This window comes from Tetrahymena thermophila (assembly GCF_000189635.1).
Source record: "Tetrahymena thermophila SB210 genomic scaffold scf_8254548, whole genome shotgun sequence".
Lineage (NCBI taxonomy): Eukaryota > Ciliophora > Oligohymenophorea > Hymenostomatida > Tetrahymenidae > Tetrahymena > Tetrahymena thermophila.
This window is the reverse complement of record NW_002476319.1, coordinates 670,941-697,079: the sequence shown is the minus strand read 5'-3', so window position 1 is coordinate 697,079 and position 26,139 is coordinate 670,941. Positions and strand designations below refer to the sequence as shown.

Sequence of the window (26,139 nt, the reverse complement as noted above, 5' to 3'; positions counted from 1 at the left end):
ACGAAAATATATTTTTGGTAATATTTTTACTAATAATAAGACGTTTATTTATTCAAATTAAGAACAATTAGATATTTTAAAATTAAAATTTATCGATAAATTAGAGTAAATAAAAATATAAATTGTAATCAATTAACATTATTTATTTTATTTTAACTAAAATATTTATATTTTGTTTCAATATTTTTAAAAAAAGAAAAATAATAAATCAAATTTTATCTGGTAAATTATTTAAATGAAATAAACTCCTAATAAAAGGCTAATTTTATTTTATTAAATTGGCAATTCATGAATATTTGCTTTTTATTTTTATTTGTTTTTTTAAAAATTATTCAAATTTTTAAATTTTACGTTTATTTAAAAGAGTTATTATAATTCATGAAAAAACTCAATAAATATCTATCTGAAATTTACTAATTAATAATATAAATGTAATAGGGATTATTTAATACAATAAAAATATAATAGGGATTGTTGCTATAATAAAATATGTTTTTTCTTATTTAAGAGATTGTTAATGAATTAAATAATATTAATTTTAAAAAGAAAATCTAATATGTAGCACTTCAATAAAAGTGCGCACTAGAATGATTGGTATAATAGAATAAAATTTGAAAATTAAAATTTTTTGAGAATAACTTTCTATCTCAAGGCTATTATGTCGCTAATGACATCAACGGATAATTAATCATACGTACTTGTAGGAGCATAAGAAAATATAGAAAATTTTAATGAGCTTCTATTATATATACCTAACTAAATTAAATTTTTTTTCAGCTAAAATGTGAAAGACAAAAATGCATGACGAATTTGACAGTGTTAGTGAAATAGTGGCCAATAAAATAGAAAAGGATTAATTATTTCCTCTTTCACTAGTTAGTTGTATTGCTGGCACTATTAATTTAAATTTGATGATGAATATGCAAAAATATAGATTTTTACTTAGTTGCATCAATGAATGAATGAATGAATGAATGAATGTATGTATGCTTGTATCCATGCATCAATCATATCAGATGATTTTATATGCTTATCAATCAATACCTGCTTAGAAATATATAATTGTTAAAGAGTCTAAAAAATTATAAAAAATAATAAATCTATAAATTAAAACTCAAAAATACAGTCTACAAAATTCTTTAAAAAAACAAATGAGCTAAGTTGAAAATAACTAAAATAACGATAACAATAGAGTCATCCGTGTTTACGCAGATGGTGTTTATGATTGCTTCCATTTCGGACATGCCCTTTAAGTAAATATAATTTTCAACTTTCATTCTCTCTATTAGTTTTATAATAATAAATATTACTAATTTATGACCAATTAATGAAGCAAAAATACTAATCAATTTATCATTTAAACAGTTAGAATAATGCAAAAAATTATTCCCTAATGTCCACTTGATTGTTGGTGTCTCTGGTCAAGAAGAAACTGAAAAATTAAAAGGATAAACTCTTATGAATGGTTACGAACGTAGTGAAAGGTAATTGAAATTATTTGAATAGTATTTATTTGTTTGCTCTTCAAATTATTTTAGAAGAGCTAATAATTTTGTAAAGAAATTTTGTGAGAATAGAATTTTAGTTAGCTAAAATCTAATTCTTTTACATATTCCTTAAGACTTTTTACATATTTTACTTATTAATTACTCAACAAAAAATTTGCAATAATATGAAAACTAAATTTTACATTTCCTAAAAATAGTGTTAAGCACTGTAAGTGGGTAGATGAAGTTGTTTATCCCTGCCCTTGGATTATCACTTAAGAGTTTTTGGATGAACATAAAATTGATTATGTTGCTCACGATGTTGCTCCATACACTAGCGCTGGAAGCGACGATATTTATGCTTTTGTTAAAAAAGCTGGTAAATTCAAAGAAACTAAAAGAACTGATGGTATCAGCACTTCAGATGTAATTATGCGTATTTTAAAGGATAGAGATGGTTACACTATCAGAAATTTAAAGAGAGGTTACACTCGCGAATAACTTGGTATCAGCTATTTTGAAGAAATGCTTCTCAGAGCCAAGGAATTCATTTCTGAATTAGAAAAGAAAGTAGTTCCTTGCTAGAGAAGAAAGAAAAACAAAGCTTAATGAATGAATTAATAAAAAATTGAATAAAATTAATGATAAATAAATAAATAACAAATATAAACTCATTTATTTCAAGCTTGTTTAGGAATATTTCTAAACAGTCTATATAAATTTCATTAAAAAAGTTTAATCCTCCTATATTATAATTTATGATCAAATATAATTTTTTATTGTATAAACTAATACACAAGTAATATGTTGTATTTTTATTATTTTATTTCATCGACTTTACTACGTTATTTTTACCCTTTTATCTTAGCTTAAAAATTATGTTGCTTATCTATTCATGTATCAGATGCCTTTTAACCAATTAAAGTTGAAAACTTACAGATAAAAGCACAGATGTAAATTAATTGCAATAAATCGCATTGATATATTGATTAAATATTATTTATATTTTACTTTAATCTAAATAATACAAAATTTCTTTATTTTTAATTTCGTTGGTGGGTGGGTAAATTCAAATAAAAGGAAGTAAGAATATTAGAATACAAAATAGCAAATTAAAGATTTATTTTAAAATAGCTGCTTTCTAAGTGGATGATTAGCAAATATCTACAAATTTTATTGTTTTTTATTAAGATAACTTTCTTTAACAGGCATAATGGGAATTTAAAAAGTTTTTATCAAATTTATTTTTAATAGCATTTTTGCTCTATCTTTAATCTAATAAATATTAATTTTTTAATTAACAATTATTAATATTTCCGATGAATTAATTTTTAGCAAAATAATTAATTTTTATCAAAATAATAGTTCACATCTCAAGTCAAATTCACAAAACTAAAAATATAAATCATATTTTTACTTAAATTCAAACAAATTTGTGTAATTTTCATCAGAATATTGAAGTTAAATGTGAAGAAAATAAATTTTTTAACTTTAATTAAATTAATTTTAAAATAAAGAAACATTGATTTGAGGATTAAGTTGTAATTTTAGAAGATAGAAAAATTTTACTTGTTTTTATTTGAGAATCAAAAGAATATTTTAAGTGCGATCTACTTTTTATAATAAGACATATTAAAGTCGCTTCTAGAATTCTGTTAAAATTAATTTAATTATTTTACAGACAAACCTTAAATTAGTAGAAGGATACACAAGAAAAGCATGGAATTTTCTTTGAAAAAATAATAAGCATTTATAGTATGAATCAGATAAATTTAATTAGGCCCAATTGGATTTGTTAAAAATAATCAAAAATATTAATAAAAAAATAAATAATTCACAAAAATTTAATATCGAATTTAGCTTAAAACAAAGAATATTTTTAGATACCCAAAAATGTAATTAGCCAAATTGATAGCTCCTACAGTCAGAAGTTTATATAAAACTCCTGTTTACTAATTTAGATCAACACAATCTTTATTTAAGAATAAAGATTTTTATTGTAATTATTTTTTTTCTATTTTTAACGCTTATAAAATCTAACATGTTTCACACATTACTTATTGTATGTAAATCATCTTATTAAATCAAAATAGCAATCCTCGGAGTTAAAAGAGATGCAACTCAAGATGAAATCAAAAAGAGTTATTACAAACTTGTTTAAAAGCACCATCCTGATAGAAATCCAGATGATGCTGAAAAGGCAAAGGAAAAACTTGCTGAAATCAACTCGTATATAAATTTTTTTATGATTTAATTCTAGCTAGATTATTACTGGCTATGTAGAAATAAAACATTTATATAAAGCATAATAGTTAGCATTATTTTAGCCAAACAATAAAAAATCAATGATTATTTTAAGTTCGGGATATGATAAATATTTTAAAGTTTTAAAAGCTATTATATTATCGATAATAAAATGAAATAAGCATTTAAGAATCTAAGCATTTCTTAATTATAATTATAGAGCTTATGAAACACTCAAGGATGAAAGCAAAAGAAAAGTATATGATATGACTGGTATGACTGGTGATGAATAATCCTAGGCTGGTGGTAATCCATTCGGTGGTGGAAATCCTTTTGGAGGAGCTGGAGGATTCTGGGGAGGCCAATAAGGTGGTCCTTCAGCAGAAGAAATATTCGGTGATTTTGAAAGCTTCTTTAACATGGGTATGGGAGGCGAGAGAATTTAAAAGGGATAAGATATATTTATGAATTTAGATATCACTTTTATGGAATCTATTAATGGTTTAAATAAAAAAATTGGATTTGAAAAGAAAGGTGTCTGTCCTACTTGCCAAGGTTCCAAGTGTAAACCTGGTACTGCACCTTCTAGATGTACTGCATGCGGTGGCAGAGGTGCTATAAACTATAGATAAGGACCCATGACAATTTAAATGGCTTGCACTAAATGCGGTGGATCAGGCTCAAGTATTAAATATCCTTGTACTACTTGTAGAGGAACTGGTGTTGCAAGAGTTAAAGCAGAAGAAGAAGTTTAGATTCCTAAAGGTATTAGCAGTGGATAAAACTTAAGAATGCCAAGAAAGGTATTATTTTGGATTATAAATACTTAAAAAATATAGCCAAGGAAAATTTAAATAAAAATATCATAAATAATTAAAAAATTAGGGTAATGATAGCGAAAATGGTGGCTAACCTGGTGATCTTATTATTAAAGTTAATGTTAAACCTGATAATTATTTCTAAAGAGAAGGATATGATATTACAACTACTTAATTTATCACACTCTCAGAAGTAAGACAATATATTTATTTATTTTTTGAATGTTTAAATGAATATCTTTAAAAATAGGCTGTTTTGGGTACAAAAATTAAGGTAAAGACTTTGTCTGGAGATAAAGATATAGAAGTTAAGCCAGGCACTTCTCATGGAGAAAAAGTGAAAATTAGAGGATTAGTAATAATTAAATAAATTAATAAAATGAAAAATTAAAATATTTAATTTAAAATATTAGGGTATCAACCATTTACCTCCAAATTAGAATAGTGTAGGTGATCATGTTGTCACTCTTAAAATTCACATACCAAAGTCTTTGACATCAGAATAAAAAGAATTATATCAAAAATTATCATAAATTGAATAAAAAATAGATCCATAGATGAACATGAATTATAATTAATAGTAATCTACTTAATAGAATCAACAAAGAGGATCTAATTAGTAATCATAAAATGAAGAACATGATGAAAATATTTTCAATAAATTCAAAAACATGTGGGGTAAATAATGACGATGATGCTGTTTACAAAACTTTTAAAAAAGAATAACGCCATAAATGAATCTCTCTGGATTTATTATTGAGCTTGTTTCAATTTAAAATAATTAAAACTTTTAGCTTTTAAATTATCAGAAATTAGTTAATATGTCACAAATAAATAAATAAATAAATAAATAATTAAAATGTTAATTTACTTACTTTGTTTAGTTAAAACTTATCATTCATTCTGCGATTACGTTTTTACTTAATTAAATAAAATATTATTTTTGACCTAAAGTTTTCCATAATCTTTTTGAATATTTTTTATATTGTACTCATTTTAACTCAATTTTTAAAATCAAATAAATATTCTAAAACTCTTCTTCAAATATTTAAAGTTCTCTTTAATTAAACTAACTAGAATTTAAATAAATTTAGCATTTTTATTAGGTACTTAAATACATCTTTTGGCTTTATTTTTTAATTTAAAATATAATGTAACCAATTTTTTTTATAGGATTTTTAAAAATCAAAAAAAGTATTATTAAATTTGTAACAAACAAAGTGACTTATTTAAAATGAATGATATTATTTATTACTATATAAAATAATAAACAGATGAATTTTTGTCTTTATAAAAAATTACAATTCGCAGATGATAATAATTTGATTATTTTAAATATTTTTAAATCTTTAATTTTAAAAATAATGTTTGATTATAAATTATTTTTAATTCACTAAGAAAAGTAAATTCTGTAACATTTTTATTTCAAATATTAAAAATTGCACCATAAAAATCTTATTGAATCATAAAAAAAAGTAGAAATAATCAGTTTTTCAAAGATTATATTAATATAAATAATAATAAAAAATACATCAGTGATTGTTTTTATTAAATATATTTTCGACTTTAATACTTTGAATAACAAAGTTAATTTAATATTTTAATTTTAGATTAATTATATTTAAATTGTAAAAAACAATAAATTCTAGTTGCAATTAAGAATACTAGCTGATTGTCATCAAAATATTAAATAATTTATTTTAAAAATCAATAATATTTATACACTATACTTAGTTTATACTCAAATTATTGCGAATCAAAATTAGTTTAAGGATAAAAATTAAAAATATTTATTAAGAATTATTTATCTTATTTTCAGTTTTGTAAAACTATTTCTACTCCATGCTCTTCTATTTTAAAGGGGATTTTTGTATCAATTATTTTTTCTGAATATTCATTTAACTTAAGAGGTGCTATGTAATTGTAAATACTATTAGGTAATTTAAACAGATACAGCCTATTATCCACAAAATTATTGAAGACTGTGCCTAATTTATATTTTTTAGCTTTTATTTAGATAAACTTATAACTTAATATTTACTAAATTCGGAAGGAGGATTTTGTACTTAATTTTTTTAACTGTTGTGCTTTTATCTTTCAAAGCTTACAGTATTTGTTAAAATTAACTAAAAGATTTTTTTTATAATTTATTTTTAATAGAATAAAGTTTAATTTTATTTTTAATTTAATTTACTGCAATCTTCTTTTTTTTGATGAAATTTTTAAGATCTGCTAAAAGATTTGTAACATTCCCTTTTCTGTTAAAATCTGGGTTGCTAATATAAGATAGAATTTTTGGAATAAATCCATCTAATATCACAAAATTTATATCAGGGCACACACTAAGCATATCAGTCAATCTCTCCATGTAAACTCTAGCTTCATCTTCTTTGGATATATTCTTTAATATAATTTAACTTAGACTATCTTTTACTCTTACTTATGACTTCAAACTTAATATACATATTAATCTCTCTATCATCATACCATTCTCAAAATCCACATATAATACTTAATTTTTGCTATTAGCCATCTAGCTTTAATACTAGTGATTTTTTACATAATTTAAGCTATATTAAATAAATAAAAATAAATATTCCCTATAAATTAAAAAAACATATTTTACCATAAGGTAGTCTTTCCACATCCAGGAAGTCCATCTTTTTATTAAATTTTTACTTTAATTTTTATTCCAAATCAATTTAATATTATTTTACAAATTTCTGTTACTTGCCCATATTGTATAAAAGTGTTTATTTCATTTTACATCTAGCGCTCTTCTTTATCACTTGAAAGAGTTTAAAAATAATTGATAAACAACTAAGGTTAAAGCTCTTCCTGAGTGTTTAAGTTTATGTTAACCCCATCTTATTTACTTTTTTCTACACTAATTTTATTTTAATCTTCATCATCATCATCATCATCTGACGAATTATCAGAATCTTAATCTTGTAAATCTAATTTTAAAATTTAATCCTAAAAATTAAAAAACTATTTCTTTCAAATTTACGCATTTATAGTTTGTTTTCTTATTGCTAGAACTACTCAAGTAAATCTTGTAAAATTTTATCTATAAAGTTCAGCTCTTCAACTGAAATAATATTCTATAATATTTATTGCTTTTTAGCTTCTTGGTAATCCTTTAAAGTAGCAATACCTTTTTTTATTAGCACATCTAATATTTTCTTCTCTTAACCATTAAAGATATATGAAATAACACTAAGCTTTTTATATAAACTAATATTATTTTTCCTAATACTAAAATAATAAAAATCAATTTACTTAAAAGCATTCCATTTCTAACTTTTAATCTTTGATTTACTAGCTAAAATCTTTATAAATTAATATTTAATTACTGATAAAAACAAAATAATCCAATTTTGCGCAATTTTTAATTGAAGATATTTAATAAAAGATAATGAAATCTAATGTGTTTAATACAATTTGTAATATCTTTTAAAACAAACTTCTATTTTGAAATAAATAAATAATCTATCTATTTTGTTAACAAATAGTAGACAATATTTAGATTAAAAAATAGATATAAATTAGAAATTTTTACCATATTAATGAACTAGTATTATGAAAAGTTATCTCTCAAAACAAAATTTGAAGTACCATAGCAAGTGCATGCCGTCTTGAAAGGTCATAAAGGATGTATTTATTAGGTGAAATTCAACAAAAATGGTGAATACTGTATGTCTTGCTCTCAAGATAGATCTATTATTTTATGGAACCCAAATAAAGGCACCCTTATAAAATAATTCTCAGGATTGCATAATTATGAAATTTTAGATGTAGCAATTGGGGAAGATAACTCCAAATTTTGCTCAGTTGGAGGTACTATTTTAAATTTGAATTATAAAATGATTAAATAAATGAACTTTCATTTTTAATCAAATTGTAAATGAAAAAGGTGATAAATCTGCTTTCTTGTGGGATGTTAAATCTGATAAATTGTTAAGAAAATTCGAAGGGCATACTAATAGAATTAATACAGTGTCTTTTAATGATGATGAAAGCGTGGTCATAACTGGATCATTTGATACGACTATTCGCTTTTGGGATTTAAAATCAAACACATATAAGCCTTTAGATATTTTTAAAGATGCTTAAGACAGTGTTTCTAAAGTGGTTATTAATAAGTATGAAGTATTAGCTAGTTCAATAGATGGTAAAGTAAGAACATATGATTTAAGAATGGGATTAGTAACAAATGATGATATGAAACATCCTGTATTGAGTTTTAGCTTAAGTAACGATAAAAAAACATATGCTGCAAGTTGTATGGATGGCGGAATAAGACTTGTAGATAGAGAAAAGGGAGAGATACTTAATACGTATTCTGGTCACTAGGTAAAAGATATAACTATTGGTGTAATGCACTCTTTTGACGACGCTTATCTTATCACAGGAAGTGAAGATGGTTCTGTTTATTACTACGACTTGCTTCAATCTAAACCTATTAATTAATTTAAAAATCATGTTAGAACTGTATCAGCAGTAGATTTGTCACCATAGAGAAATTTTATTTTATCAGGTTCATTAGATAATACTATTACAGTTTGGAAATGAGTTTTTATTTTATGATCTTAATATTGCTGTGGCATCATATACCATTAAATTATTTTCAAATATCTAAAATATAATATTATTCAATACAACTTTTATGTTATTTCAAAAAAGTTAAACAATATTTAAGTTATTTTTAAATATTTAAATGTTAAAATAAGATCAATTTAAAACTCTGTTAAGTGGAAGGAGTGGAGGGAGTACAATATTTTTGTGGAACTTTCTATAACCTCCTACCATAATTCATAATTGATTATTTTCAAAACTAAAAATTAAAAAAATAAGTTGATCAAACAATTTAAAAGAAGAAATTTTTTGGTTTGCAACCCAATTAAAGTAGATAAAGTGCTTTCTATAGAAGTGAAATGTTAGATATTTATTTTATTTTAAAAATTTGGTGAAATATTTGACATAAATTTAATAAATATTTTATTTGTAATTTAACTAAACTAATTTTTTTCAATCATTTGAATTGTTTTTATAATAACTAATTTATAGTATTTATTTTTTTAAAATGTTAATGATATTTAACAAAGTAAGAATGAGTTTTTTAATGAGTAATTTAACTTGTTTTAAAATCTTATTAATTGACATAAGAATATATAATTTTAATAATATGTATTTATAAGATTTTCAAATACTAAATTTTGTAATTATCTTATTGATATTGGTTTTAAATGATAATAGTAAGAAAGTTAGTTAATTTTAAGTTGATGTTTATAAAAAATCAACTTACTTAGCTCTAACTTTAAATCTATTGCATACTTTAATAAATTAAATTTTTTTATTGTTTTTAATTTTCATAGTTGTTCAACTTCTTTTAATTTTTAGCCAATTTCTCTTAGTCTGTTTGCAGCATACTAAAAAACTTAATCTTCCTTTATATTATTTCCTACAATCTCATTAAATACAATTTCAAAAGCAGGCTTTATACCAGTGTTTTCCAAATAATTATAATATTCTTTTTGGACGTGCTTTTATTTTTTATCTAGCTACACAGGATTAGATTAATTTATATTTATATAGTGCGAGTTCTTTTAATCTATCTAACTATAATTCAGATCAAATTAGCTATGCAAATTACTTTTCTAGCCCGAATGATGATTCATTTTTTCTTCCTATTTTTCATTTAACATAATTAAAAGTTTATTTAATACTATTTCAATATTTCTTAAAAGGTTACCATCATGCTATCAAATATTAAGCTATTTTTATTTGCCATTTTGACTCGCTATAAATTTTATAAGTTTTACTTTTTTGATTATCTAATTTTGTTTATTAAAATAAAAATAATAAATCTATGAATTGATTAATTTATTTAATTATTTGAGGAATAACATTTAGTTAAATTTTTTGTTAATTATAAAAATATGTATTTTATAAAATAACAAATAACAAACAAATAAACACTTATACTTTTTAGAATATTATAATTATATTGTAAATTGAAATATTTAAACTTATATTTAGATAGATTTAACTATTATTAATAAAGCTGTTATTATTCAGCTTGAATTTATTTTTAAATTATCTAAATTTTCTTTTTCTTTATTTAGATTTGTTGAAATAAAAAATTATTCTTTTGATTATTTTATTCATTCATTCATTAAAAGCTGTCTTATTTTTTTGGACTTAAAGCTCCAAAATCTGATCCTTCGAAATTTATCTTGTTATTATAAATTTCGTCTTTATGCTTAACCATTTTGAGTTTAGACACAATCTGATAGCTATTTTCTTCTCCTTATATAAAAAGCTCAATTTAATCACTATCTAATTCTTGTTCTTAGTTTGTAGCATATTACTTAATATTTGAAAGTTCACTTTAGTAAAAATATTTTACTGTTATTTTATAAATATCTTCCTTAGTTAATTGTGAATGAAGTAAATACTCGTTTTTATTCATTTTAGTGCTTACTTTATCTTCTTAGAATTAAATTTAGTCATCACTACGTTTTAAGAAGTTTCTCTCTGTTTAAATTTCTCCTATCATTATAGGATCAATAATTCTGACTATTTTCAATTTTTTATTGTTATAAATGATAATTTTCTCTCTGGCTATTCCTAAATAATTATCTCCAGATATCTTTATACTATCTATTATATGAAGATCTCTTAGCTTAGGAAAGTTATAGCACAAAAGGCTAAATTGAGCATCACTCAAGCAGTATCTTTTGTAATACCCCATAAAATCGTAAAATGTTCTAGGAAGTCTATTTCTTTCGTCATTAGCTTTATCATCGAAATGAGTAACTGTATTAGATAAGCCCTCTGCGGTTTTTGAAGTTGCATCTAAAATACCAGTAATTGGTTTCACAATAGCTCCTGTTAACCCCTTTACTGTTCCTAACAAGAATCCTGTAACACCATCTTTTTCAGCACCTTCTAATGGTTATTCAACAATTCCAACTATACCTATTTATTTTTTAAAATTAATAACCTTAAAAATTTTATAAATTTACCTTCCTAAAATCCTCTGAATATTGAAATACCAGCTTATTCTATTCCATCTATTGCATTTTAAGGCTACTTCATCATAAATCTTCTTCGTTTTTCTTGATATTATTTGTCCTATTCAAAAAAATTATTAAATTTAAATCCAATAACAACATTTTATTCATTATTTTAAAAATAATTTAAAATACCATGGTCATTTTGGATACACCAGTGCTTATTGTTCCTGTCATTTTATTCAAAGATTAGAAAGTACCAGCAACTCCATTTTTTAGCAAAGAACTTGTACCTTCAGTAATACCAATTCCAAATTCAACGGGACCTTATTATATTCCTTCTATAGGTTTTTCTACTAACTCCTAAAATCCATCTACTATTTTATTGTAAAAGCCAACAGGATTTCCTATAAAAATAATATAATTTATTTCTCTTTATTTTTATAAAATATTTACCAATAATTTCAAAAGATCCTAAAATTCTAAATAATTATCTAAATGCTTATGATTTGTAGTTTTTAAGAATTTAATTCTTAATCCCGCTCTGGCTATCATAAACCTCTTTCATAATGTATTTCTTTATTTTCAAAGGTGCATCATCTACATTTCCAATTGCTGTTCCTAAAACGCTAGCAAATGTATTTAGCAGGAGATAAGAATCAGGCTCAGATATAAACGAAGGATGATATGAAAGTCCAACAAGAATTTTTCCTATTTAGAGATTCTTAATATAAATACCAGAAGATACCTCAGGCAGATCATGGAATCTCCAATCTTCAAAAAATGATGCATGCTAATCAAATTCTTCTTTCTTAAGTATATCTTTTTCCATCAAGCTCTATAAGTAAGATATTTCAAGTTAAATTAAAACTTTAGAAAATAAATCAAAGACTAAAAAATAATTACCCTCTTTTTTTACTGCTCAAACAAATATTTTGTAATTGTGTATTTGACATTAAACTCATCTTCCTCATCATCAATCATTTCTTCTATTATACGACTAATATTATTATTTACATCTATAATAGTTTGCAAATATTCCTAATCTATTTTAAACTTGAGTGGTGCTATATTCAATTCAAAATTTTGTATTATCGAAATCTTTTATTAAAAAAATTAATTTTTTATTTCTTAAAAAATAAAAGTGAAATTTATAAAAGCTGAATGAAATTTTTTATCAAATATTTTTTTTTTGATAATTTTTTATTTCAAAGAATTTTATAAATTTGAAATTAAAGAAGAATTTAAAAATTTTTAACAAAATTAAAAAGAAATTTATTTAAATTTATATTAAATATTAATCGTTTGAATTTAAATTTATCTAAAATATAAATAAATTGATTTTAAATTTAATTTTTCTTTGTTTTTTTTTTAAATGTTAAAAAGTTTTTTAATAATAATAAGCTACATTATTTTTTTTGTTTTTTAATAAATAAATTTTTTTTATTAAAATTTAATTAATTTAAAAGGAAATGTATTGAAAAGTTTACAGCTTAGGCTTAATGGTTTTGTTTCATTTTAAAGCAAAAAACTTTATTTTCATCGTTTTCCATGATAGACCTGTATAACTGGGGTGTGACATTAATTGGTGTAATAGAATCCTAGTCTGTATTGTTGTCTATTTGAAAATATTTGATATTTAAAGATATATCTCTAATGTCTTTGTTTTAGATAAAAGAAGTTTCTATGTTTTTGAAAAGGATATAATTTAATTCTTTGTTCTTTCCACCATGATTAGCTATAAAGGAAACTCCTATTTCCCTAATCTTGAGGTTCAAAGAGAAACCTCCCTCTCCTATTTAGTCCATAGAATTAATTTCATCTTATGAATTTAGCATGCTTTAATTTTAATCTATGCTTTAAATCACTGATTAAGTAAATGGCATTATATTAATAGATTTATTTTTTGGGTTTGTGAAGTTCCCAAAAAATTCTGAGAATGTAATAATTCTTGTCATTCCTTTAAAGCTTGTATTTTATTAAATCCTCATAATCCTATTTCCATACACTAGTTCACAAACTATGTGGTCTTCGAAGTTAATGCTCTGTAGATCTATTATGATAGGTTAAACTTTTAGCTTTTCGTCTTTGTTAAATAAATAAAACCTTTTTTATTAAAAATAAAATATTTATTAAGTTGATAGCAAATTAATCAACTATTTTACTTGACTTGTACTTTGCTCTCCTAGCAAGGATTTTACCATGCAAAATTTGTATTCTTATTTGGATAAATTATAAATTTATTAAATTAATTCTTTTTTTTATCAAAAGGTAAATATGTTGACTTTTTAATCTAACTATTAGAAAAATGTGACAACTTAGGTTGAGATAAATTTTATTTAGAGGTTTATGGAACTGCTTCTTTATTTAGCTATTTTATTTTTATCAAAATTTCAGAACAATTATTTATAAAAAGATAAGGTATATTATCTTCTTATACATCCCTTATCATAACATATGTTATTGGTCCTCCTTACTCAACTGAAGCATTCATAAATATATAATCATCATAGTTTTTTTCTGTTTCAGATTAAGAATCAATTTTTTTATGGCAGTAAAAGTGGTAAGTTTTTATAAATTCAACAGCTATTTCTCCTGACCATTCATATTTATCATTAGGCCTTATTTGCAAGGTTTGTTTTGCATTATGTTCCCATTTTTAAATTATTCTCTTTTTAGTAGGAAGTATATAAGTTGATTCTGTCCCAAACTATTTGATCTATTTAATAAAAAGGTAATTTTAATATTTAAGAAAAAATAAATATTTTCTTACTTAAAAGTTTATGGTAGATTTATTAACAATAACAATTTTTGGTATTATGGTAAGAATTTTTGTGTATAAGCTAGTGTTGTTGAGTTTGTGTTAATTAAACTTAAGAGCTAAATCATACTAGAAAACTTGCTTCTAATTTTAATTTAAATTTTATTAAGACTAATAATTTGCCTGATCTGGAGTCATTATTTTCAAATCGATGAAATCTTATTCCTTTATATTTATACTCTTAACAGAAAACTGAATAAACAAATTTTCGTCTATGTTTTTCTCTGTCTTTTTTTAAATGAATTCTATTTATTTGAAAGAAAGAGCAAGCTTCTCATCTGTTTCATTTAAAAGTATGACTCTATGGAAAAATTGATCATATTTTGAATGTTAATGAATCATACTATCTTCATTTACTTAGTCTTCCTAAATTGACTCTTATTCTATTTAATAGTTCTCAAATAATGATTTCTATTTTTTGAGCTTATTTGATAAAAATGATTATTCAGAATGCTGAGACGATTAGTCAACATTAGCGAAATAGTGATTTGAATTGTTAGATTCTTCAAGTTTCAGCATTTCATTCTATTGTCCCTAAATTATATCGTATTTTTATCCATCAACTCTATAAACAATCAGATCCAAACCTGTTGTGTTTATAATACACATTTTGCAATAAAATTTTATTCTCACACTTCCTCCATCAAACTCTCTCTCAATGTTGATTATTTATTCCTTTGATTAAAAATAATAAATAAATAAATAAATATCTCCAGAAAATAATGCTACTTTTTCTTTTGAATCTTTAATAATTAGCTATCTTGGATAAGTATTCTCTTTAGCTCCTCTTTAGTAAACAAGGAATGATTAGCTCTTAAAGAAACCAACAACCCAAGCCTTTATATCTATCTGAGAAGAATATGAAGCATAATTCTCTTAATACAATTATTAAGGAAGCAAGTTTATTTAATCTCCTGTTGAGTAACGGTGTTATTCCTAATCAAACATTCTTCTAGCATTTTCTATTTGCGTAATCCTAGATTATTCAGTTTTTAAATACTGAATACTTATATTTAAAGGCAGAGGTAATAAATTTTAGAAAGTTATAAGTGTATCGAAGACAAGTATAACTCTGTCTTTCATAACAGTATCATATTATTTTCTAACTAGACAAACCATTGGGTGATGATAAATTTCTTTCGACTAGTTAAAACCCAATTAGTATAATTCGATCAAGCTTTAAGGTCTGCTGTACTCTGAAATACTCTCTATATTAAAATAATTAATTCTTATTTTAAAAGTAAAATAAAAAAATCAAAATGCTTTACAATTATTTTTTGGGTTTCCTTAAATAGAAATATAAGTTAATTCATCCATAAACTCTAATGGGATGGCTCCAATTTTTTTAGGTTTTATTTCAAACGAGAAGCTTCCAACATTTTTATTTTCTAACTTGACCTAAAAGTAATAAATAAAATTTTTAATTATGATTTTACCAAAAAACAGAGAATAAAATAAATCAAATCAAAAAATAAATACCTTGACTTTGAATTGCAAAAAATTTTAAATAACATAACAAGAACTTAAAATAATAGTTTTTCTAACATCAACCAATTCAATTTAAGATAAAAAGAAGTGGTGCTGGTATTTCTTGAAGGTGTAATTGTCTATATATTGCTTGTTAAAATTTTATTAAATAATTTTATTGTTTTCGATTTCTTCTTTTTGCTTTTCTTCTAAATAGCTGATATCTCCAAAATTCTCATCCTGAATTCTTTTTTATTACCAGAGATACACATCTTGCCTTTCTCTATCAGATTTTATATCATAAATATAAAATGTTTAGTATCCTCTAGTTTCAAATTAAACCATAACAGAATAATGTGATTCAAATGTTTTAGCAAAGTTCTCTTGATCTGATTCTATCTAAAAATTTAGTGTTTATCCAGATTCGATTCTAATTGTTTAAGCTAAGTAATATTTTTAAATTATACTCTTTAATATAGATCCATAAATCCAATAAAATTAGTATGAAAAATTTTTGTGTATTTATTTCTTCCTTTAGTTAATTTTATTTTAAAATCAACTTAAATTGTTAAAAATTTTATATTAAATTTATTTTATTAATAACAAATATTTGCTAAATTATTCATTTTATTAATAATAAATTATTTTTGCAAAATTCATTTTACTAATAAATTTTTTGTTTAATTAATTATAAAAATAAATTATTTATAAATGTGAGTTTACCTTTTTAGTCTTGTTGTAATTTTTTGACTATGATTGTATAGCCTGTCATGTTATAGAATGAAAAAAGAGTAACATATTCTTTTTATTAATGATTTTCAGCACTTGAAGTGATAAATTTAGTTTATTGTCTGTGGAAGAAATTGCTTGGATTAATTGCTAAGCTATTTATCATAGACTGTTCAAAGTTAAATGGTATTTCAGCTTGATGGTTATCCATATTTATTTTCTACGAATTCTATTGAAATCTCTTTCTCCAATACTTAAAGCTTTTATATAAGACTGCAATCATTCTATCAGAAATATTCATGTTTATTAGTGGCTTTATTCCAAACTTATCATTCTAATTTTGCTCTATATCTAAGATTTTTTAGTTTTTTTCCTCATTAAATATATACATCATTTTAAAACTTGCTTCTTCTATTATAGGTTCCATTTTACCTACTGAGGGATTGAAATACTCTATCTCAAAAATACAAACGCCTTCTACCTTTCCAAGACCATTCTCTAAAGTGTACAATATTTCAGGAAAAAGCTAAAAATTTAAGTGCATCATTGGTATAAATGACTAATTTAAATCATTTATAATAAGGACTTCTACAGACTCTACAATTAATCTGAAGTTTTAGATGGGCTTATCATTTTTTTTACTTAGTTGTGACTTGGATAGCTGAGAATTCTCCTAAAATAAAATTGATAAATTTATTTGATTATTTTTAAAATAGAAAAAATTACTCCAGAAGTTTATTTTTTTGATTGGCCATTTTAGTTGAAAGTTCTGTTCACATTTACTATTGAAGCTCCACTAATGATATTATTAGAATTTATTTTTTGGCTCTTTATAATTTGAGAAGAATTCTAATTTATAGGCTGTAATTTATTATCATTTAACTTTTCCATGAAAATAGTTTGCTTTTTAGTGAAGTTTGTTCTTTTAGCAGCAGCAGCTAAGCTTAATTATGCATCATCTACTTAGTAGCTTCTGTTATTTGAATCAACCATTTCGGATGTGATTATTTAAGGTTGTGGTTAAAAGGTGTTATTCACTTTCTAAGCGATACTACCAATACTAATAATCTCAGATTCATTATCTTTATTATTAACTAAATTATCGAAATAACCAAGATACTACTTTGCATTTTCCTTAAGAGCTTTTTGAAACTTAAGTGTTGTGTAGAGAAGATCTAAATCCTATTTAAAAACAACAAAATTTTGTTATTATTTTAATTTAAAAGCTTGATAATTTACTTTGTAAGATAAATGACAGTTTGCTTTACCAATAAAAAACTTAGTGTTTTATATTAATTTAACTTCTTCTTAGCAATCGCAAGAAAATTGCGAATGAATCAATCTAAATTCAGTTGGTTTCATGATATTTCTCTTTTTAAGTTAGATTTAGCTGCTTTTTTCATATAAATCCTTAACTTGTATGTTTGATACTTCCAGTTTCTTAGCACTTATCTTAAGTGATGTATTCTGAAGTTATTCCATCTAATAGTTAGACAAATGAGCAATAGATTCATCTTCTTCTCTATCTTCTACACCTTCTTATTCGTTATGGTAATCAATGTGATTGGTATTTAGAGTGTCTTTTTCATAGAGCACTTTCACAGTACCTAATTGATTCATTCTTATTAATTAGTTAAAGTTAAAACGACAAAAATTTTACCTGAAAGTACGATGATTTATTTTTCTTTAGGATCACTCTACACACCAATTAAAATATTTTTAGTTTTCAGATCTATTGTAAATGGTGCTGGTTATTTGTTCTTTTTTTCTAAATTAAAAAAAGTTTTAAATATTAAATAAAATTTTATTTTATTTACTTTGTTTGCTTGCACTCTTGCTTTATTCTTAAATTTCATCTGTTTTTATAAAGTTGAGAATAGAAAATATAACATATGAGTTTATTAATAGCTTTGAGTTAGCAAGTGTTATTCTCATTTTTGTACTTCCTTCTTTGTAGAATATCATAGAAACTGAAGCTTTAACTTATTACAAATATTCTTGTATTGTTTATTCTTCTGAATAGTTTAAATCAACATTGTTAGAAATAGATTATCTAGAAACAAATGATGATTTCATCATATTTCTCATGCTTGAGGTAGTTCCTCTTCTAGTTTCTTCTCTTAAATTTTTCTTCTTCTTTTCATCTGTTGGCTTACCATTTTATTTAATAGGACCGAGATCACCTAAAAACCCTATTTAAGTGTCTTCCTAAACTGGATCTCCCAAGAAAATTTCATTTTTATTTAAAAAATATGACCCAAATAAATGCTTTCCATGAAATTCAATTTCAAAATAATCACTAACTTCTGAAATGTAAATAAATTTTGCATCTTAAATGCTAAGCTTAAAAGAGTTGCAATTCTCTTAATTACCTGTTTCTTAAAAATAGAATGAAATTAAGCCTTCGTTAACATCTTTTTTGGAATTCTAATCTTAAAGATACAAAGATATTTCTGAAAAATCTAGCTAAATGTAAGTTTGTACTTTACTACTCTACTATTTTCTTACTTCATAGTTGAAGATGAAATATTTATCGTACCCATCATCAAAATTTAAATTTTAATTTAAGATATTCATTATTGTTTAGTATTAATGCTTTGATATTTTTAGATTAATTAAAGTTGATCTTCCTAAAATCTCTATTTGGTTCGTTAGATCTATTTATTTTTTATAATTTAACTTATTAAATAAAAAGCAGAGTTTAAGTAATTTTTATTTTTAGAAAAAATAAATAAATTTTCATTATTTTAAGTGAAAATGGGGGTTTAAGATATTTTAAAAAATTTAACTGACAGATTTGTCCAATTTTTTTACAAATATGATTGAAAAAATTTTTAAAACTCGACATAAAAATTTCCCCTCAATAATACTTTTACAAATTAATTTACTAAATTTATATGAGCTTTTTTGATTATTTAATTTAAATAATTCTATCAATAAATCAAATGTTATTAAAAAATTTCTAATGCAACATTATCCATTTTTTTTTAGGTTTGTGATTACACTTTCTTTTAAACACAGTTAACCATTATTTTATTTTAGAATTTATCATTAAATAAATTTTTTTTTGGTAATAATAAGAAATCTACTAATATTTGTACTTATTTGATTAAAAAAAATACTTTGTTGCTTTTTAAAATCAAAAATATTTAAATAATTATGTTGAATAATTAAAATATATTTTTAAATTATTTACTAAATCAATTAAGAAAAAATTGTTTAATTTACCTGTTTTATTTTTAAAATATTAAGAGTAATAAGTGAAGAAAGGATATGTCTCGATCTCGAGATTAAAGTGAATGTTATCAGAAACTCTAATCTCTTGGGTAGAATATTTCATAAACACTGACATTTCGCTACATTCGATTTGAATTTTTTCACACCACATAAAATTAATCTTACGATCATTTTCTAACTCTTTTATCTTTTTCTAATAATTTGAGTTTTGAATTGTGATTGAACCTAAATTTAATTCTATCCATTCATTAGTTTAAGGAGTAGATTTTAGTACTATTTTTGGTTTATCAATTGTTATCATGTAATTAATAAATTTAGGGTTTCGAAGTTATGAAAGAAGATCTTTTGAATTATTTTTATTCTCTTCTAACTCTGAGTCAGTATTATATTTGTTAGTTAGCACAGCTATTAATTACTGCTACCAGTAGTTTACTAAACGTAGAAAGGGCTTTTAGAAGTAAACAAGGTACAACTAATTTATTTTAATATCTATTACACTATATATGTTTTCCAAAGTATATTTGTTTTCAATTCCGTTTTACCCATCATCATAACTAACAAATTAAATTTTAATCACATCACCAGCCACATTATCATCTCTACCAAATATTTTCAATCCTTCTATACTAAATTAATTGTATATTATTTATGTATCAGGATATCTTGTTAAGTCGATAACTTATAAATCACCCAGATTCGCATCTAAATACTTTTCTTGAGGGTAAAATCTTCCCTACAAATTCCCTTAGATTATATCAATCTTTAACACGAAAAAAATGTTTATTAAAACAATATTAATTAGAAACATAATAAATCTATACTCTTGCTAAAGCAGTAAACTGATGCAGCCCATCATTATTTTTGATATCTGATGTTCTATGAATAAGGATCACTTGCAATTCTTCAAATTATGTATTTATATTTATTTTCATTGATTGTTTATTCTTGTTTTCCTCAGGTAAAATAATTTAAGCTTTTGATCCACCTGCGTAGGAACCAGAAATAGTTTGTTCTTCTTCTTCAATAGTATTTGTGTTAAATTTACTTTTTACACTCTTTTGGGTACTAGCTAATCTTGAATTGGTGACAACGTTTTTAGGTTTATTCATCATCGATTATTTGTATTTACTTTCTTGAATATCATTATGATTATCAAAAGACTATATATCTTTATATGCATAAGATTGATGAGTTTTTTGCTAATTTTATTAGACACTCTATTCTTTGCGATCTTTCTAATAATTTTGCTCTTCTTACTGCTGCGAGTTAAAAAATTGTAGTATTCTTTTGAATGTATCAGGTTTCCAATTCAAAAATAGTGATCCTATTGAAGCTTTAATATCCATTTCTAATCAATAAAAATTGCATTCATTATTAAACTTTATAGAAAAATATTAAATAAAATAACCTATATTATTGAAGCTTGGGTGCTTAGAATTTCTTTGAGTGAATTCGAATTCCATTAGATTTTTTTAAAACTTTTTGTTTTTGCTAATTAGTATTAAAATGAATGAAAATCTGTTTTGAACAATTGTGAATTTTACTCTTCTATAAAAGGATAGCTTTAAATTAAGCTTTCTATAAATCCTTGAGGGTATAAATGAATAAAATCTATGGCTTTTAAACTTCCTAGTTTAATCTTCAAATTAGTTTCAGAAGTCTTACTCGTAAAATCTAAATTAATAAGATCAATATTAATATCCATCCATTAAGAAGTATCATTCTCTTAGTGATTTTTTGCTATTAATGATGATTGCTTTTTGAAATCTTGATGGATTTGAATATTGAACTTTTATATGTTTAATTTTATTTCAAGTTTATTTTAAATTTGGTTGCTGTTTTCTTGTTAATTTTGTGTGTTTTAATTATTTGGAAACTGGTCACTTTCGAAATCTAGCTTATCACGCTGAAGTTTCTTCTTTTTCTCTTTCTCTTAGTTGATAATTCCTTAGTATTTTGTAAGCACTCTCATCCATTTTCTATATTCTTAACTATTATTAGCTGCTAAATAAATTTCTTTATTTTTAACTATCAATTTTATGCAAAAAGGAACTCCGATATCCAAACTGGATTCAGCCTATTTGTTTATTTATTTATTTAAAATTAAAAATGTAATTTTAGAATAGATTTTTAATGTCTACTTTAATGATAGCATTTTTAAAATATATGTGGTAGGTGTAGTAATCATCATTCCTGTTATTAAAGAAATAAAGAAAATTTCCTGAAAATATAACATAGTAGTTTGCCCATGATTTAAAAGTGTCTCCTCTTTTCATCAAATAGCCCTTTTCTTAAGAAAATTTAATCAAAATCTCTTTATCAAGCTAGAGAAACTCCTAAACCTTTGTGATATCATCTTCCATTTTAAACAGATCTGATATTTTATTTAGAGTAAAGTAAAGGTATGAAGTAAGGTTAAGAGTGATATTTGATATTTCGCTCTTCATTGTCGTGTTTGGCATTTGAGGAAATAAGCCTTTGAAATATTGATTCAACAATCCTAATTCCATGGAATAATTAAATTTTTCAACAATATCATGAATTACCTATTAGAAATTTAAAAATTAGATTTTGAATTTATAAAAAGAAATAAAATTTTTACTCCTTTTTTTCTTATTGGATTGTTGACAATCTCATTATATTTAGTCGAATTTTTAAAGCGTAGGTGATTATTCAGATGATTTATTGATGAAAAGTAAGAAATGGTAATTCCTGTTGCTTCAACTTTATAGTATTCATAAAATATTTCTACGCCTGGATCTAGTTTATTAGATTTCTAACTGTTATTTATGGTATTTTTTTTAAGTGGATTGTCAATAATTGTTTTTGAATGCTATCTTTCTAACAAATTGTTAGGTCCTAAGGATGGGGAATGGATCAGAGGGTTCTAATTAGGAGAAGCTTTGGAGAATGCATAATTCTTAGAATTTGGACTATTAATTATGTTATTACCAGAATTATTATTTGCTACATTACTGTTGTTGGCAAAAATAGAATTTTTATTTCTAATTTATTCATCTATTGACTAGAATTTTAATTCTTGAAAGTTAATAACTAAGCACTCACTTTCGTTGCTGCTCTAAGAATTCAAGGGGATAACAATAATTGGTGCTCTCATAACAATATTTTGTTCTTTTTTAAGCATAGAAAGGTCATATTCTTCTTAGTTAGATTAAATTTCATGATGTTGCTAAGATTAACTAACAAATTAAGTTTAATAATCTAGCCAACTAATTATTCTTTACAACTTTTAAGGGTAATAAGTAAATATTATTTGTTAAATTTCAGAGTTCAAAACAAAAAAAGTGTTGGGTTTATTTATTGGCTATTTTTCAAACCTAAAATAAACAAGAGGTTTCTTATCTTGACTGATTGTTTCAACTTTTTTGAGAATAGGCACCAGCACTTGGTTACGAGAATCCTGCTATTAAGTAAAAAGGCACATTTACAAATCTCTTAGCTCTGTAGATATTTCAAAATTTATATCTCTTTTAAGCATTTCAAACCTAATATCATAATATTGAGTTAGCAAGCCCTCTTCTATTTACTTGATTTTGCTGTTTCTATCATGATATTTTGGATGTTTACCTTGCTCTATTTCAATTAACTCACTAATTTAAATAGTACAAGATTATATTTTCACTTCTATTTGCATCCAAACGTATTCTTTTGGTCTCACATTTGCATTTCTGATAGGAAAAGCCTAAAATTTTTAGATAAAAACAGTAAGAAAATTAAATATTTTATTTGTTTATTTAAATCATTAAAAATTAGTTAAATAAGTGAATTGTTTGTTCTTTTATTTTCATTTTAAAAATAAAAATATTTTTATGAATCTTACTTAATCTATTGCTTCTTAATACTTAGCTTTGTCAAATTTTCTAGCTAAATTAAAGTTTTTCTCCTCTTCTTCCTCACTTTCAACTTACTTTGAGAAACCAAATAAGCCTCTACTTGACTTTTATTTTTCTTTTTTTGATTTTTCTGTAGATTTTTATCCAATATTTTCTATTTTACTCCATCTAACCAAATCTTCTAAATCATTTTTTTAAATTGCCTTTTTGTACCTAAATTATATATAGTCAATAATAAATCTTAAAAATAATCCTAAACATCAAAAACAAAAATAATGTTCGCCATATACATTTCAAAAGTAAATTAAGTAAAAAAACATAAATTCTTAATTTACCATTTCACTTGCTTTTAATCTAAAATTTTGTATTGATAAATCTTTTGAAAATCCTTTTCTTTTACCAATTTCTGTACTGTTGGTATTTTAGAGGACATTATTTTTTTTAAGCTCTCTTTATAATATTTTTCCATGAGAAATTGTTGTACCTTGTCAAAACAGAATCTCCAATATTAATTCCTCAGCATATTGAGTTCTTATTTAAGCAATTGTAGTTTTTCTTATTTTTAGTCAAGTTAAGACTTTAACTGATTTCTATCCATCAACTTATATTACTCATTTTAGTTAATTTACTCAACTTAATTATTTACTAAATCTAAATTTAAAGTATATTAATTATTTAAATCTATCAAGTTAGCTCTGTTAAACCCATCCAGCAGTGAACTTATGCTACTAATTTCAGCTTTTATCTATCTGATGCTTGATGTAACCCTTTTGAAATGCTCAATATCTGGTTTTGATGTTTTTATCTTAACTTTATCTTTTTCTATTCTCATACAATACTAGTAATTGCTTAGAAGTGTGCTTAGCATTAACATATCCTTTATATCATAAATAAAAATGAATTGGTATAAATTTTTGTTTGTTTTTCTCAATAATTTTAAACAAACACATTAAATTGATATAAATTATTTTTTATAGTAATTAATATATTTATTTACCTTTAACTACTCATGACTAATTTTAATATCAATATTGTTGAAAGATATCTTCATATCGAATTCAGGTATATCCCATTTCTGCACTACAAAATTCATTATTAATCTCAAGTCAACTGAGAAACAAACAATGTATTGAGTTGAACTAAATCCTCTCTTATAATCAAAAGCACCTGCTTAAGCTTAATAAATAACATATTCATACATTTTTTCTACAATGACATCTTAATTTTAATTAGCAAACATTTCAGCCTAGCTGTTTTCCCAGTAAAATCCAAAGTTTTTAATTTAAACTAGCTTATTTATGGGCTTATCTCTGTCTTTAGCATTCATTCTATCAACGAACGTCTTTTCTTTCCATTCGTTATTTACAGTAAATGCTTCAATTTTACCTATAGTTATTCCCCAAGCATATACTGGATTTTGAGACTCAAATCTTAGGTGAACATTTTTAATGCAAATTTCTATATTATCCACTACTACAGCTGCCAGCCGCTCTATATAGCCACTCATTCCTGTTGCCTCTCCTTATTTAAGCTGCTTAGCCTGCTCCTATTTCGCTTATTCCTATATAAACTGCTGTATATAATATTCTAGCCAATTTTATTTATAAGCCAAGGTGTTAAATGTGTGCAAATTCCATTCGCTCTTTTCCTTTGGTTGAACCATCATAAATATGTTACTCATTTCAATTCTAAAAGGCTTAGAGCGAAAATTTGTAATTTAAAAATTAACTTCGAATGTTTCGACAAAAGAAAATTGAAGTTTAATAGGCCATTCAAGTAAGTCAATTAATTCCTGCTTGATACGAACATTTTCTACTTTAAATTTTCCTGAAAACATACCAACATGAATATACTTTCTCTCAATACCATCTAGATATTATCCAAGGTAGGATTTTAGAATTTTTTCAATAATGTTGCCAAGCATATTCCAAATAAAATATCAATTATATAAAAAAATAAATCTGGAGCTTTTAAAGCTTAAGAAAAGCCTTAGAATAATATTTGCCTTTATAAATATTTTTAAAACCCTATTTTTAATTCTAAAATTTAGTTGAAAATACAGCTTTTATAAAAATTTAGTGTTAATTGAAGGTATTCAAATTCTTATTGACTTTATATTTTTGAAAAAGATTGTTAGTATTTAATTAAGCAATTTAAAGAGACAATAATATTCTTTATTTAAAACTAATAAAAATTTAGGAGTTTATTAATGAGTAGAGATTTTAACATGAAAAATAATAATTAGTTATTTACTTACTTACTTAAAAAAGAAGAGTTTTTTTTAATTTTTTTAAACAAAAAAAACTTGTTAAATTTAGTTTTACGTTCAAAATAATATTCTAAAATAATTAAACAATCAGTAAAAATTTATAAATATTGAAATACTATCAAATACATTTTGAATTTAATTTTGTAAATATTTGATTTTTATTATGAAAATAACTAAGACAATTAGTTATTTAG

At 23.6% G+C, this 26,139-nt stretch overlaps 7 protein-coding genes across 7 annotated transcripts; 4 read left to right on the top strand and 3 right to left on the bottom strand. All coding sequences in view use genetic code 6, as the record gives it.

Annotated features, from left to right (window-relative positions):
* Positions 1-797: 797 nt before the first annotated feature.
* On the top strand, positions 798-962 carry TTHERM_00318840 (transmembrane protein, putative; the record flags this gene model as incomplete). Its single annotated transcript, XM_001021466.1, has 1 exon — positions 798-962. The coding sequence occupies one exon, from the start codon at positions 798-800 to the stop codon at positions 960-962; it is 165 nt and encodes a 54-aa protein (XP_001021466.1).
* A 189-nt stretch (positions 963-1,151) lies between these two features.
* TTHERM_00318830 (choline-phosphate cytidylyltransferase) lies at positions 1,152-2,099 on the top strand (the record flags this gene model as incomplete). Its single annotated transcript, XM_001021465.3, has 3 exons — positions 1,152-1,253; positions 1,366-1,484; positions 1,706-2,099. 3 exons carry the CDS (start codon positions 1,152-1,154, stop codon positions 2,097-2,099), a joined length of 615 nt encoding a protein of 204 aa, XP_001021465.1.
* A 1,185-nt stretch (positions 2,100-3,284) lies between these two features.
* Positions 3,285-5,238, top strand: TTHERM_00318820 (DnaJ carboxy-terminal domain protein; the record flags this gene model as incomplete). The annotated part of the gene is made up of 6 exons (XM_001021464.4): positions 3,285-3,486; positions 3,581-3,716; positions 3,952-4,534; positions 4,617-4,742; positions 4,800-4,904; positions 4,963-5,238. Exons 1-6 carry the CDS (start codon positions 3,381-3,383, stop codon positions 5,236-5,238), a joined length of 1,332 nt encoding a protein of 443 aa, XP_001021464.3. The 5' UTR covers positions 3,285-3,380.
* Positions 5,239-6,364: 1,126 nt separating this feature from the next.
* On the bottom strand, positions 6,365-7,846 carry TTHERM_00318810 (archaeal ATPase; the record flags this gene model as incomplete). Its single annotated transcript, XM_001021463.2, has 7 exons — positions 6,365-6,537; positions 6,591-6,675; positions 6,744-7,119; positions 7,176-7,209; positions 7,267-7,506; positions 7,560-7,773; positions 7,832-7,846. 7 exons carry the CDS (start codon positions 7,844-7,846, stop codon positions 6,365-6,367), a joined length of 1,137 nt encoding a protein of 378 aa, XP_001021463.2.
* Positions 7,847-8,118: 272 nt separating this feature from the next.
* Positions 8,119-9,124, top strand: TTHERM_00318800 (MAP kinase organizer 1; the record flags this gene model as incomplete). The annotated part of the gene is made up of 2 exons (XM_001021462.3): positions 8,119-8,389; positions 8,466-9,124. The coding sequence occupies 2 exons, from the start codon at positions 8,119-8,121 to the stop codon at positions 9,122-9,124; spliced, it is 930 nt and encodes a 309-aa protein (XP_001021462.1).
* A 797-nt stretch (positions 9,125-9,921) lies between these two features.
* Positions 9,922-10,343, bottom strand: TTHERM_00318790 (hypothetical protein; the record flags this gene model as incomplete). Its single annotated transcript, XM_001021461.2, has 2 exons — positions 9,922-10,239; positions 10,305-10,343. The coding sequence occupies 2 exons, from the start codon at positions 10,341-10,343 to the stop codon at positions 9,922-9,924; spliced, it is 357 nt and encodes a 118-aa protein (XP_001021461.2).
* A 381-nt stretch (positions 10,344-10,724) lies between these two features.
* Positions 10,725-25,600, bottom strand: TTHERM_00318780 (PH domain protein; the record flags this gene model as incomplete). Its single annotated transcript, XM_001021460.2, has 25 exons — positions 10,725-11,533; positions 11,581-11,689; positions 11,764-11,975; positions 12,025-12,406; positions 12,475-12,669; positions 13,059-13,674; positions 13,734-14,287; positions 14,342-15,064; positions 15,119-15,597; positions 15,658-15,787; positions 15,869-16,299; positions 16,580-17,258; positions 17,312-17,767; positions 17,825-18,192; positions 18,246-18,353; positions 18,403-19,242; positions 19,814-20,582; positions 20,644-21,170; positions 21,231-21,313; positions 21,367-21,899; positions 21,964-22,368; positions 22,425-23,525; positions 23,664-23,889; positions 24,012-24,553; positions 24,674-25,600. 25 exons carry the CDS (start codon positions 25,598-25,600, stop codon positions 10,725-10,727), a joined length of 12,204 nt encoding a protein of 4,067 aa, XP_001021460.2.
* Between the last annotated feature and the right edge of the window lie 539 nt (positions 25,601-26,139).